Source organism: Chiloscyllium punctatum, chromosome 9, assembly GCF_047496795.1.
Source record: "Chiloscyllium punctatum isolate Juve2018m chromosome 9, sChiPun1.3, whole genome shotgun sequence".
In the NCBI taxonomy this organism is placed as follows: Eukaryota; Metazoa; Chordata; class Chondrichthyes; order Orectolobiformes; family Hemiscylliidae; genus Chiloscyllium; species Chiloscyllium punctatum.
In genome coordinates this window covers 24,247,674-24,262,886 of record NC_092747.1, presented here as the reverse complement: position 1 = coordinate 24,262,886, position 15,213 = coordinate 24,247,674, and the positions used below count along the sequence as shown (strand labels likewise).

At 40.4% G+C, this 15,213-nt stretch overlaps 1 protein-coding gene across 5 annotated transcripts in view; it reads left to right on the top strand.

Annotated features, from left to right (window-relative positions):
• LOC140481205 (uncharacterized) overlaps positions 1 to 15,213 on the top strand; it is a 152,733-nt gene that overhangs the window by 90,520 nt on the left and 47,000 nt on the right. For all 5 annotated transcript variants that reach the window (XM_072577036.1, XM_072577037.1, XM_072577038.1 and 2 more), the window contains exons 3-4: positions 1,383 to 1,548; positions 7,098 to 7,236. In XM_072577036.1, the coding sequence (XP_072433137.1) occupies positions 1,383 to 1,548; positions 7,098 to 7,236 (305 nt within the window). The remainder of the gene's footprint in view (positions 1 to 1,382; positions 1,549 to 7,097; positions 7,237 to 15,213) is intronic.

Below are 15,213 nucleotides of genomic sequence, written 5' to 3'. Positions count from 1 at the left end.
CCGATCCTCCAAAGAGTAATCAACCCAGATACATTACTGACTAATGCACCTAACACTATGGACCAATTCCTGTGACCTGCAGGCCTTTGGACTGAGGGAGGAAGCCCACACAGACACAGGGAGAATGTGCAAACACCACACAGACAATCACCCGAGGCTGGAATCGAACCTGCGACCTGGCTGCTGGAAGTCAGCAGTGATAACCACCGAGCCACCGTGCCTCCCCGCTCATTGAACATTTTAAAAGCAGATTTAGATAGAATCAGGGCTACCACGCAAGACACAGATTATCACGGGGAAGAGATTTGAGGCAACAGTCAAGTCATCCATGATCTAATCAATTGGTGAAGTAGCTTCAAGAGGCAGATTAGCCTGATCCCACTCCTAATTCAAATGTTGTATGTACATACACTTTTCTTGCCTTTGAGTTTCCTTGTTAAAGTCCAGAAGATTAAAAACAACATGACACAAGTTCCTGGGAGCCTTAACATTAGACCAGCCATTGTTTGGAGATAACAAAATATTGTGAGACAACATCTTTGTGTTGTACTAGATATAAATAGACTTCTTCACTCTGTATGCTGAGCAGGAATCAAAATGTCTGACTGAAAAGACATGTATCATAATCAGTCATTGAAATATATAAATCAAACAGTGGTTTGCAGATAAGAGGTGATGCTGGGCTATGGGCAACGTTTTGCTTACAGCAACCCACTGCAAGGTTATCCTCCAGTGGAAGCTGTTCTCTTAGTGGTGCAGTGTGGAGCGAAAAAGCACCCATAGCTTTATACTTGGATGTTAATGTCACAATTACGATAAGAGTTACACAAACACTTTACAAGTCCATTATGACAGTATATATTGTCCAGGGGAGTAGGGACTGGGGGCTGTCCTATTTATACATCACATGAGCTACGGGAAAAATTTCAAATAAAAAAAAGGAAAGTGGCAAACTGGTTATGCAACTGAATAAATTAAACTCTGTTTCTGCCCATGTTTAAGTTATACCAATCTCCTTCAGTGTCACCTTTTAAGTTCAAAGCAATGAGCAGTAGATTATTTGCTCATTTCAAAGTTTTAATCATTTAACCAGGATAAGTGCAGCTTAAAACATTGAAATAATTTTTTTGGATATAGTTAAATGTATTTAGCCAAAGAGACATTTTGACTAAGAAGGAAGGCATTCATCCTACTGCATCATGTTTTCTATGTTTATTGACTTAAGAAAAATCAGGTCCTGGGCCTAATAAAATAGCCAAACCCAAAATGTTAATTTGTCTTTCTCTTTCAGGTACTGACTGACCAACTGTGGATATGTTTTTTGACATTTTCAGTTGTCTTTGTAGATTCATCATTTGTGACATTGCTTTGTACATTTATAGGGAAAAAGAAGTCAAAATTCAAATCTTTCAAGAAGTTTTTTGTTAAAAAGAAGAGAAAGGAATTTGTTGTCAATGCAGAGAAGCCAAATATGAAGATGAGCCAGTCGGCAGGTGATGTCACAATTCCAGAGTCTGTCATCCCAGAACTTGGGGAGAACGAACAGGGGTAGGACATTTAACAGAAGTGAATTGTCGCAAATCGTAATTACTGTTGCTTTTCAATTTTACCAAGAGTAAATCACTTTCATATTTCATGCTGTTGATTTACACATGTTGACAATGTTTTAATAATTTATTTGAGAGTAAGGGAAAATGATATCCTAAAGCCATTGTTACAGTGCCTATGAAATCTAGTAACTAACTTGGCGGGCTTTACGTGAATTCTGAGGCATGATATTTGTTGTAATGTCTTTCTTCGAGCTCTTCAGTTAGCAGTATTTATCATCACTGGTTCATAAAACACCCATCCTAATTACTTTGGAATATGAAAATGATTTGCATATTTTGATGTAAAGTATGATCTTTTCCTGAAAGGTTCAACAAGGCTGATTATTTAGCTGTCAATTGCTGCACCTTTTATTGTATAATTATCTGTGAATCAATGTGATTCCTCTAATGTATGCCTCAAATGACAATGTTTGATAAATAGTTCACCATCCTCACACAGAAATTGCATGAAGAAGTACCCTGTTAATGATCATGCCTTGACTTGCATATTATGGATGATGTGATAGTAAGGACTGCCCTTGCAAATTGATGGGATTGCTTTCTTCTTGTAGTGACCGAGACCAGTAAAAACAGTGAAATTTAGATGAGTCGCAGGAATCATGTTTAAATGGAAATAATAAGTGTAAAATATTAATTAATTTCAAGTCATTGGAGGGACTTGTATTAATTTCTGTTTTGCAATGCCAGTCTTTTTCTTTCAGTTTAAAAGGATTTATCTAAGACTAACAACAGAGAGCTGCATTAATGAATGTAGATTAACTCCACCAAGCTTCTAAAGCAAATTGACTGAGAGTCAAGTCTCTCTGAAAGGGCTGATGCTGAGCTAAGAACACGGGCAACAAAATGGGCTGTATCTTCAGTACTTGTTTCACTTTTAGTCTGCTTCCTTTTCGTTCAAAATTATTCTTTGCAGTATAAAAAAGTGGGAATTTGATCATTTTAATTAAGTAATTCAAATAATATGACAAGATTAGAATTTAATGCTAAAATAATTGAAGTAATCATTTACAGACAATGATTGTGAATTAAGGATAGGATATTTCCATTTCTCTTTTAGCACTGCCTCTGACAATTTAATTTATTTTCTTCTGTCATTTATTTGAAAAGAAGTGAACTAGAAAGACCAATAGAATAACACTCTGTTCTACATTAAAATGTGCAAAGAAATAATGATTTTCATTTATATAGAGCCTTTTCTGCCACCAAGTGCTTTACAGCCAATGAAAACGTTTCAAGTGTAATCAGGGTTGTAATATACAGTAATTCACAATCCAGCCAGTTTTCAAACATGCACAACAAAGTGGTCATGACCAGATTAGCTGCTTTTAGTTGAGGGTTGAATATTAACCAAGACTTCCTGTTGTTCTTTAAAGTAATGTCTGCTCTTGGTAACTCCCTCATCTGTGTCAGAAATTTCTAAGGTTTGTGTGCAAAACGCAGGTTCGATGTGTCCAGTGTAATACTGAAGGGCTACTGTACTGCCTGAGGTGCTGCTTTTCAGCTGAGACGTTAAAATGAGGCTTTATCTGCTTGTCCAATGGATGTAAGTGATCCAGTGGCACTACTTTGAAGAAGTTCAGGGGAATCATCCCTGGTGTCCAGACCAATTCTTACACTTCACAAGTATGCCATTGCTTTTAGACCATATTGTACTATCCAGTGGTCATAAAAGGTGCTGCAAACTTTACACTTTAAGCGTTTTCATTGGCTGTAAAGTGCTTGCTGACACAAAAGGCTCTATATAAATGAAAGTCGTCATTTCTTTGCACATTTGAATGGAGAACAGAATGCACAGTGGTGTTAAAGTTGTATTCCAATGGTTTTTCTTATTCACTTTTTCTCAAATAAATGACAGAAGAAAATAAATTTTCATTCCATGGGATTTTTAACAAGAGCTAGCTCCTATTGGAAATCATGTAACAATCAATGGCAGTATCTTGCTAAGGGCTGATCTGGAGGCACTCCAGAATTGTAAAGGAAGAAATAAAATTGAGTCAGGCTTTAAAAACCAACTTGCATATTAGTTATATAAAGGGAGAACAACAGAGTTATTTCTTACCCTGAAACTGACAGGAATGAAAACTCCAGGAACAGACTTGTCTGTAGCTGTTTCCCTCCAGTCTGGGTAAAGCAGCCATTGCAAATTATCCCAGCCTGCAAAAGGAATGATGAAAGGCTGGCCAAGACCCCAAATGGCCTATGTAGATCACAGCAGCCCAGATTACATTTTTACCCCGAGAGGTTTAGCTATCTGTAGAGTACAACGATAAGTGCAGTACACTCAGTGGGGGAGCAGGCAGTGCAGGTTGAATAACCAGACCCATACTGTTGTAGCTGAATATCTGACTATGTGATTTTGGCTGTCAGTTTGGAGGTTTGGATTTGCCATGCTCTTCCTTTTCAGAGTGGATATGACGTGAACACACTTGCTGAAAGTTTGCAGAGTGCTTTTAATCTGAGGCCTTAACGTGACCTATTCTTTGAAGGGAAGAGAAAGAGTTAGCTGGACTTGGGCTACAGGTTGTCAAGCTCATTGCATTTGGGGAAAAAGAAAATCAAATATTTTCTCTAAATAAATTTACTTCATCCCCAATCTGTGTTTAGAAATTTGACTTGAATTTTAAATGTTATTGTCCAGTTTATATTTTTAGTGTAGAGCCCACAATTCCTTCATAGTTCAAAATAAGAAAAAAACCCTTTCATGGAAACACTTAAAAAATCTTTACATCATAGCAACTGTCTTATGCTGTTATCATAGAATCATTGAATCAAATGGTATAAAAGAGGCCATTTGGTCCATCAGATCTACACCAACAAAGCTACTATAAATCTACAGATGTTATGATGTTTTAATTGCTCATCCAAGTTCTGTTTAGAGGTTGTGAGGTTTTCCACCTCAACCAACCTCCCAGGCAGTGCATTCCAGATCCCCACCAGCCTCTGGGTGAAAATTGTTTCCTTAAGTCCCCTCTAAACCTTCCAACTTAAAATTATGTGGCCTTGTTATTGACCCTTTAATGATGGGAATAGCTGCTTTCTGTCCACTCTGTCCACGCCCCTCACTATCTTATAAACCTCAATCAGATGGCCTTTCAGCCTTCTCTACTATAAAGAAAACAACCCAGCCTATTCAGTCTCTCTTCCTAACTAAGGTAGACAAGCAGAAGGTTGGAAGAACATAATTAAACTGCCCCATCCCAGTAATTCTGGTGAGGAATCTTCTCTGCATCCCTTATGTACAATTACATCCTTCCTGTAGTGCGGTGACCAGAACTGCACATAGTATTCCAGTTGTGGCATAACCAAAGTTTTGTACAACTCCAATATAATCTCCCTGCTCTTATAATTTAAGTGATAAAATTATGAGGTGGGATTGCACAAACATTGCCTGTTTTCTGTATAATTTAGAAGGTTAAGGGATGATCTGATCAAAGTCTTCAAGATATTAACAGGAAAAGGCAGGGCAGAAAAAGTGTAACCATTTCCACTGATTGTGGATTCTAGAACTAAGGGGCATAGTCTGAGAATTAGGGTCAGACTGCTCAGGAGAGATGTGAGGATCTTCTACACACAAAGGGTGGGAGATGCTTAGAACTCTCTTCCACAAATGGCAAAGGATGCTGGATTGGTTGTTAATTTTAAATTTGATAAATATTTGTTCTACAAAGGCATTAAGTGATACAGGCCAAAGGCTGGTATAAGGGATATAAAACCACAGCTTAGCCATGGTCTCATTGAATGGTAGAACAGGCTCGAGAGGCTGAATGGCCTATTCCTCTTCTTATGTTCCTATAAGAGCAAAGTGTCCCATGTCCTTCTTAACTATCCTATTAACCTGTGGATCTGTGGACAAGAATCCAAAGGTTCCCTCTGCTCCTCTGAGCATTCTAGTGTTCTGCCATTTATTGAGTACTCCTCTGACTTGTTACTTCTTCCCAAATCATTGCCTCACATTGATCTGGTTAAATGTGATCTGCCCATTTGACCAATCAGTTTATATCCTCCTGTAACCTTAGGCATTCTTCATCACTGTCAACCACCTGGCCAATCTTCATGTCCATAAGCTTACTTATCATCCACCCGCAATATTTTCTTTTATGAGATTTATACTTATCATGAGCAAGAAAGGATCCAGCACCGACCCCTGTGCTATACCACTGGACACCAGCCTCCAGTAGCACAAACAACCTCCAACCACCACCTTGTGTCGCCTGCCACTAAGCCAATTTTGAATCCGATTTGCCAAGTTATCCTGGATCCAATGTGTTTTTATCTTCTCTATTATGACTAGCACAATCCTGCTGCATATAAAACAGTGAATTATTGGATACAGCAGTCCGTCTTTCGTCATCCATCTAATTGGAATTAAGTTATGAATTTGCATTTTTACAATTATGGTATTTACCAATAATTATACCCAACTATTCTACTTTAATCTGCTTAGACTGCTGGCTTAAATTACAGAAAAGCCTAATCATCCCTATTTTCATTTGGTTTCATTCAACTGCATTCTTGGTTATGCAAGAGGCCAGTCAATGGTTATTTGATGAGCATGTACCAAAATTTATACACTTGGGCAATTGGTAATTTGATTTAATTTTTCTAATGAGGTGAAATTTATTTTTCGATAAATGAATTTAACTTGTGCAGAATAGGACTCCTTAAAAAATATGGAATCCTGCCACAATACTAACAAAGTAATTGTGATGAATGTGGAGTAGCTCAGTGTGCAAATTCTCCAGCTCTCTTTCTGAGAATGGTTCGTATATATTGTGAAAAAGCTGTTAATGCGGGAAACAGCTATGGTTCTGTGACCCGCTGTTTTCTTGCATGTGCCCCACCCACTCTTCCCCAGAAACCTTCTTGGTATTTTAGTGGGTGGAAAACGTTTTAATCTGTTGTGTTTCAATCTCCCAGAGTTGCAAAGCTTCCTCCTGAGAATGGTTAAAACACCTGGAATGTACCCTATGACATCTCAGGGCAGTGTTTTGGAAGGTTCATTCTTGGAGATCATCACGTCGCTATTGGGTCTTGTCAGAGTCTGAATAGATTATCATGGGAGCAATTAAGAACAAACAAAAACAGCATCATATTTTGTCTTAATTTTGGAGGAGTTATGATTTTTTGGATATTGCTGTTTTTGTAGTCACTGCTAATAACATCTTCTGTATAAGTTTGATATGTTTCTTACAACGTTTTGATTTCTAGTGCATAAAATAGCATATTCTCTGGGTTTAAAGTATCTAGTCTTCAAGTGAGTTCAAAATATCATTAGAAAAGGGAATTCAAGTTGGAGTTTTGCTTCTCTGTTAATGTTTAGTGGTCAGCATTGTCCTAAATTCTAATGTTGAATTCCCATGATACAGTACAGCCTCTGCTGACCATTAACAATGTTGTTAATGGAACAAATTATCTCAACACAACGTTGTTGACGCTTTGTGTAGCTACAGCATATGGTACAGTCATCTTGTTTGTTTCCTCTTGCAGTGCTTACAAAATTATCATGGGAACCAGATCCCTGTCACATGACAGTATCTTCATCCCAGACACATCTGTGCAACAACCTGTTAAGCCTGTTCGAGTGTTTTCCCAGGAGAGTGTCTCTGGACCTATCAAAGCTTTACAGGTAATGATCAAGTAATATCTATGAACACATGCTTTAACATCATAAACATAATTTAATTTTTTTTATATGTAAGTTTGTCTGGGCGATCATAACAAGGTTTATAACCATAGAGAGTGGCTTATGATGCAGTCAAAACAGGTTGCCTATTAACTTATAAATCCTTCCCAACATATACAATGGTAGGTGGTAGGAATGGGAAAGATTCCTGGTCAGCCATGTGTGGAATGAAATTGGAGATCAGTTTCTAATCAGCCTGTTCAGGTGTGGAACCTCTACCATCACTACCCATAGTTCCAGACTACAATCTGCATGTAAAAGTGTCTGAAACCTCAGCAATCTAAACTCTTTGGCTGGGGCTGCAGGTATTGCAAGTGCAATTTGTTCAATTCACTGAATGCCAGCGTGGATCCGATGGTGCCAACAGCGGCTCGGTGGTTAGCACTGCTGCCTCACAGGGCTAGGGACCTGGGTTCGATTCCAGCCATGGGCGACTGTCTATGTGGAGTTTGCACATTCTCTCCATGTCTGTATGGGTTTCCTTCCACAATCCAAAGATGTGCAGGTCAGGACATGCTAAATTGCCCATTATATCCAGGGATGTGTCCAGGTGGATTAGTCATGGGAAATACAGGGTTACAGGGATATGGTAAGGGGGGTTGGTGGGTGAGATGCTGTTTTGAGGGCTGTTGTGAACTTGATGGTCTGAATGGCCTGCTTCTACACCGTAGGGGTTGTATGATTCTATGAACAGCCCATGGGTCTATCCCCGTTCTGACTGGAGTGGATTGGAAGCCTGCTTCCTTGCCCACCCATGGTGGAGGTCATGGCACTGTGGGCAGACCTGTCTTTGGCCCGACTCCATTGTGAGTCCAAACAGTGAGCTGTCTTCTTTAGTCCATGGAACATTTCAGATGAGTTTATTTCTGTCCTTGCCTCATGTCCTCCCACATGTCCTTTCCATCGAGAGTCACTGTTAAAAGTGGGCATGTGTTGATAGTCTAATTTGAAGGAAAGCTATACTGCAACAGCACCTTTTTAGCTCAATTCAAACAATACTACCACTGCTTATGTGATGGTTATAAAATTACCATTGTGGGGGTATAATCTAACACTGAGCACTTTTGATAACCCTATCATATTATTTTCTCATTTATCACAATCAGTATTTCTGAATGCTAGTGAACTGTAACTCAAGCTGAGGACAACTAGGCGTCCAACAAAGGAGTTTGACTCTGGCCAGAAGGCAGTTTACTCACATTAGTTATATGTGCCATGGTTACTATGTCAATGTTAATCCTTATAGCAGACCTACTTCCCAGTAATGTCATCCTTCAGTTACTGCATTACGTTGAGCTTCTAAACAAATAACCATACAAGTCTTGCCAATATTCAGACTTGAAAAATAAAGAACTATCTCTTACCCTATTTGACAAAAACAGAGGCATTACCACAAATGCATTATTTACTGTGGCCCTTATTGACAATTTTCATTTGGCATCATTTTCCAGTATGTTTACTTACAAACCACTTGCCTCCTGATGATTCTCTTGGGATAATGCTTATTGACAAAGATAGGAGCTCACCCTGCCACTCTCCTACGGGGAAAATAGGTGAGAGGCTGACGTAAGATTATTTGGAATTCATATCCAAAGATTACTTGAGGTACAAAGGGACTTGTATAAAAAAAGCCTACTTATTTGACAAGTAAAGAAACCTATTAATTCACATGTTTATAAAACATTAGCTTGTAACCTAAAAAAAAGCCATAATAGTAGCTCACATGATCATTTCCCTTCATGTCTCATGTAACACAGTTTATAAATCACACATTGGGTTAAAGAAACAGCACTGACGAGAGGAGTCATTATTAATTGCACTGTAGGTGCAATACAGGTGAATATTGCAGTTGGAAATCAGGATTTCTGCCCTCCCTGTGCTTGTGTAAAATAAATTCAGGTGTGATCATGTCTGGTCACTAACCTGAGATTACCATGCCTGTCTCTGATAATATGAAATTAAAGAAGGTGTTGACATCGGCAGCATTCTGACCATTTAAAAAAAATCTCATTAAAGACCATAAAACAGAGGCACAGAAGTAGGCCATTCAGCCTATCGAGTCTGCTGCACCATTCAATAAGAATGGGTGAGCTGATAATTTTCAACTCCACTTTCCTGCCTTTTCCTCATAAACCTTGACTCCATTGCGGCACGGTGGCACAGTGGTTAGCACTGCTGCCTCACAGCGCCAGAGACCCGGGTTCAATTCCTGCCTCAGGCGACTGACTATGTGGAGTTTGCACGTTCTCCCCGTGTCTGCGTGGGTTTCCTCCGGGTGCTCCGGTTTCCTCCCACACTCCAAAGATGTGCAGGTCAGGTGAATTGGCCATGCTAAATTGCCCCTAGTGTTAGGTAAGGGGTAGATATAGATGTAGGGGTATGGGTGGGTTACGCTTTGGCGGGGCGGTGTGGACTTGTTGGGCCGAAGGGCCTGTTTCCACACTGTAAGTAATCTAATCTAATCTAATTACTGATTAAACATCTGTATCTCTGATTTGAATAAACTTAATGATCAAACCTCAACAATTTTATAACTTCATTACCCTCTGAGAGAAGAAATTCCTTTTCATCTCTGTCTTAAATGGGTGACAATTTAATTTATTAACAAGCCAATCAACTGGTGTTTTACATTACTCATTCTGTATTTTGGGTTCGGAGTTGCTTACTGAGTGACTGTCCTAGTGGGAGTAGTGTATACAAGAGAAATCTCAACAAGCAAAGGGTGAGAAGGTGGAGGAGGAGGAGGATGAAATCTGGCCAAGGGCAGGCATGCCCTGTGATCCTGGCACTTTTGGAAGCTGCTGCTATTGAGTAACAGCATGCAAAAAGGAGAGACATCAGCAGTTGGACAAAGGCTTAATATATCTCCAAATGCCAGGGCACAAGATCCTGCAAAGACAGCCTCTGTCTGTCAGGAGACAGGCACCTCAATGTATAACATGTTGGCTGAGAGGTTTGCCTCCAGTTGTGTTGGTAGACATCTTGTACTTGTGGTGTTGAAGGTTATGTGACTTTGGTTTGATTTTGCCTAAAGGTCCTTCCATGCATTATCTGGAAAACCTTGTGAGATATCACAGGCAGCAGTCCCTCACTGCATAAAGGATTTGCAGACGCTATGTTGTAGCTTGGCTCATGAGCCAGGTCATTATAAACAGCTACAAGAAAGCAAATGTAAATGGAATCAATCCAATTTCAAATTAGATACAAAAAATGGCGTGAAGTGCAGCAAAGCAAGACTGGATTCAGAGAGAGAGAGAAAAAAAATGACAGAAAAGTAAAACAAAAGACATTGTTCTCATTTTCACTTTTAAAGTCCCTGAAGCAATGAGACTGCTTGAATGTCATAGTTTTAGGTTGGCAATACTTAATAATTAATATATCATTTGAACTATACTTAAACTTCAAATGATGAGACAACTTTCTGTGGCAAGTTCAGTTTGTGTCTACTGTGCAAGTGCTGCAACTTCATGACATTCAGTACATATCAGTATTGAAACTGGAAACAAGACCACTGTTTTTGCAAAGTTAAAGGCATGGCATCTTGGACAGCAGCTTTTGGATATTCACGTTTAACTGTCCAAAAGGGTCTCCTCTGAAGTGGTTATAGCATTTGTGCCTAATTGACAACGTGCACTATTAACCTCTTTGTTATTATGAGAGCAAACCTTGGCCAGCTTTACACAGCTTCCTCTAGAATACAGTCCGATTAGACTCCATATTTCACACTGCTACATAGGACCCCTATTGATATCCCTATGGCCAGGAAACTAAAACAGACACCAACTAAATCATTAAGTCACTTAAACCATTAGTGCACCTGAATCCTCCAAGTTGTTGTTCCATCTAATAGCAAACCTGCAGCTACTCAAAGTGCAGTAGAATGTGCAACCACATCAACTGGAATTTGTCTTCCACTAGTTGACATAACCGAGTGCACTGTAAAGGTTCACCCATTGAAGACGTGATATTTAAAGGAAATTAAAGTGAACTTCTATGTTGACAGAGCACCCATGTGTTACAGTCAGTAAATGTCTGTCAGGATTAGTCATGTGGGAGGCAGTGGTGAGTTCAGAAACAAGTTCCAGCCAACACTTTGTGCAGGGTAATGTTCAGAATTTCATTTTACTGGTACCATTACCTTGTCCTTCTTTATTCTCCCGATATAACATAGGCCTGGGACATTGGGAATTCCCTTTCTACTCTGCAGACTATAGGAGTAGGGTCATCAATAAAAGCTTTTGAAACCTTCAATGAAGAAAAAACTGTCAATTTTAGTCTTGATAATTTCACCTGACCAGTACTTCAGATGTTACTATGCAGCATATACTTCATGAATTCAATTGCTAAATTAGTTAGAACTGCACCCTTTCCAATCTATTCTGCTCCTCCTACACTTCCACCTACTCCCAACTCCTCTTTTATTTGACTAAGTCAAAGTTGCATTGAATTTTTTAGAGGGTCTTTTGCAGTGAGGGTAGGGAGATTTCTCACAGCATATTACAAAATATGCCTCACTGTTAACCTACAACACCCTTAAGTCTCTTTTGCATCTAATTTCTGTCCCACCTGACCATACACTGCTGCTGGAACAACTTGCAATTCAGCAGGTATAGCCAAAATTTGACATCCTTTGCACCTGTGCCATCTTTGAAAGCCTGCACCTTGATAGGCACCATCAGTCCAGAGCTGCCCAGCCACTGTGACAGACATTTGCCCGGGACATGGCAGACAGGGGGAAATCGCTTTGGTCAGGGAACTGGAGGTTCTGCTGGATGGGGTGGTGCCAAAATGGGACTTCTACTCCTTCAGAACCAGCAGGAGAGGCCATAGCACTGGACAATGCCAGCCTGGTCAGAGGTTGCCACCCAGTTTATAGCACTTTTAAGGAGGAATCTTGGAGGAATGCCTTTAGGAAGACCATCACTGACCACCTCCACTCCACCAGAGCAAGTGCCATTACCTTCCCTCTGATACCTCACACTCTACCTCTGTTACTGTACCCACCTCCCCTGCTCTGCCTTTCTCGCTATTTCCTGCAGCACCTTTCTTCACTGACTGTCACCCACCGTAACCCCCTGACAACACTACCTTGTGTAGTCACTCACTTGGGACACTTCTCCAATAGTGGTAACTGTGCCACCCACTTTCATCTCCCGTAAAACCTGCCCGTCTCTGTCATTCCATGAAGAAAGTAACCCACAATAGGGCAGAAAGAGTCAGGACATGTTATGGGCTGCCAGTCATTCAATTCCTCACCGTTTATGTTGACAGGATTCTGGCTCTAACCATTCCTGATGAAGGGCTTATACCTGAACTGCTCTCCTGCTCCTCGGATGCTGCCTGACTGGCTGTACTCTTCCAGCACCACGCTCTTCGACACTAATCTCCAGCATCTGCAGTCCTCACTTTCTCCCTCTAACTGTCCTGAGCAAATTCTGCACTGGTATCAAAGGCTGCCCATGACTTACTGTGCTGGGATCCACTGAGTGAAGGCTACCCCCTCCCCACCTTGACTGGCCTGCTAACAATCACGACAAGCTTCCTGGCTCTGTGTTTGCACTAAATAGTAAGGCTGTAGTAATAGAACAAAGAAGTATACAGCACAGGAATAAGCCCTTTGGCCCTCCGAGTCTGCGCTGACTTATTTTGCTCTTCTATCCTAAAACTGTCTTCACTACAGAATCTGTATCCCTCCATTCCCTTCCTATTCATGTATTTGCCCAGGTGCTTCTTGAATGCTGCTATTGTGTCTGCTTTTACCTCCTCTGGTAGTGCACAGCAGGCACTCACCACCCTTTGTGAGAAATACGTGCCTCACACATCCTCCACCCCAACCCCCAACCTCCCGACACACACTTTGAACCTGTGTCCCCTCATAATTGACCCCTCCACTCTGGGAAAAAGTCTCATACTTTCCACTTTATCGATTCACAATCTTATAATCTTCTATCAGATTGCCCCTCAACCTCCTGCCTTTCAGTGAAAACAAATATAGTCTGTCCACCTATCTTCATAGCTAAAATTCCCCATACCTGGCAATGCCCTGGTAAACTCTTTCTGTACCCTCGCCAAAGCATCCACATCCTTCTAGTGGTGTGGTGACCAGAACTGTATGCAATATGAGCCTCAAGTTGAGAAGCAAAGCACAAAAATGGAAAGTGCTGAGATGGGTCAGCTGAAAGACCAGTCTTTGTTCTCAGGGACTTTGTCCCCATGAATTGTGATATTTTAGACCCTCTGGCCCTCACACCCTATCCCTATCAACTCATCTTGCTGTCCAATGCCAACTCATCCTTCCTGATGGTCCCTTCTTGGCCTCATTGCCAATCTATGCCAAATTAAGTCCCTTCCATGCCCATTCACTGTGTAGACTGTGAAGAACCAAGCAGCTACATGGTAACAATGGCATGTACAGAACTGCTAAAAAAAATGCTACTTACAAATCTTCTTTTGAAAATACTAATGTTCTCACAACCTCTGTTGAAATGTCAATGAGACAGTTAATTAGAGTATCAATTGCAGAGGTTTCAAACATGTTACAACTTTTAATCTTGTACAAATAAACATTTGAGACTTAACAAAAGATAACACAGGAAGAAACACTTATAATAAGCACTTAAAGATTTCAGCCAAGCAAAGAAAACAGTTCTCTTCAGCAGTCAAAACAGAATACCACTGAGGTAACCCTGTTATGAGTCTGGGCTCTCATTATGTACTTTTTTGAGTAGTTCCACACATGCCATTGCTACTTTATGGCTTATTGGGTCTATATGTCACTTAAATGTAAAAGTAAAGTGGCCATAATCTTATCAGACCATCGGGCTGCTCTCTCATTAGAGAGAGGTGACTGGTGTTGAGTTTAACCTGAGAGTCACCATGCCTCAGGCGAGGAGAGAGATAGTGAAGGTGAGTGATCTGCACAATGATTTCAGATGGTGTACACTGTCTGAAATACAGCAAAGTAGCAGGATATTAAAAAATTGTACCAAAACCTCCTTCATCATTCCTCTGACGTTCATGAGCAGCAAGTCATGGAGGGGCTGACGTAACGTGACATAAATTTTTGGGGACTGCTTAGAGATGTCTATCCCTGCAATGACCAGGTCAGCTTGCTGTGTGCACCTTCTCCTGTGCCAGGGAAGGTTGGTGATACTGGCAGTGAGGGTGGAGATCTGGGAATGGCTCCCTTCCTACCATTTTTAACACCTTTGAAGTCATGACATTGAAAATGCAGGTCTGAGACTCATTGTGATGACGGTCTTACGCAGGGCTGTCTCTTTAACATCTAGAAAGAATTGCTGCGTCTCAGTCACCGTTTTAATTTTGAACAACTTTGATTTTTATCTTAATTGCTGTCCAGCTTCAGTAATTATATGCACATTGAATTAAATCCATTGAAGGTTACATGCTGTCTGAGCGGTTTAGAACAAAAGTGATCATAGTCCACCTTGGTGTGCTGCTACAAATAATGTGAAATGGGTTGAGTGCTTTGATTCCGAATTCAAGGTAACAATCCAAGCTTATCAAGAGGAATGCAAACTTCGGTATCCCAAAAGGGTCAAAGTTTGTTCTCATTATACACATGGCTGCAGACCAGTCATGAAGATTAATGTTTAACACATGATTAAATCCACCCCACTTGTACAAGATGTATAAGATAGCCAATGCGGACAACCAAACCAAGACATTAAATGACTTTATTAAAGTCTGTGAATTTTCTTTTATACAGAATCTACCTCCCCTATTCTTAACCCACTGAATATAAAGATGGCAGATTGTTCATGGCTACTATTTACTTTGAACAGTTTTACTTAAGAGCAGGTCTATGATTGATTAGCTTTCACATGCAACTGACTGTAACTGATTAAAAGATACTTGTAAGAGCAGTGAAGCATGCAGCAATAAGCCAGTCAGGGCTCT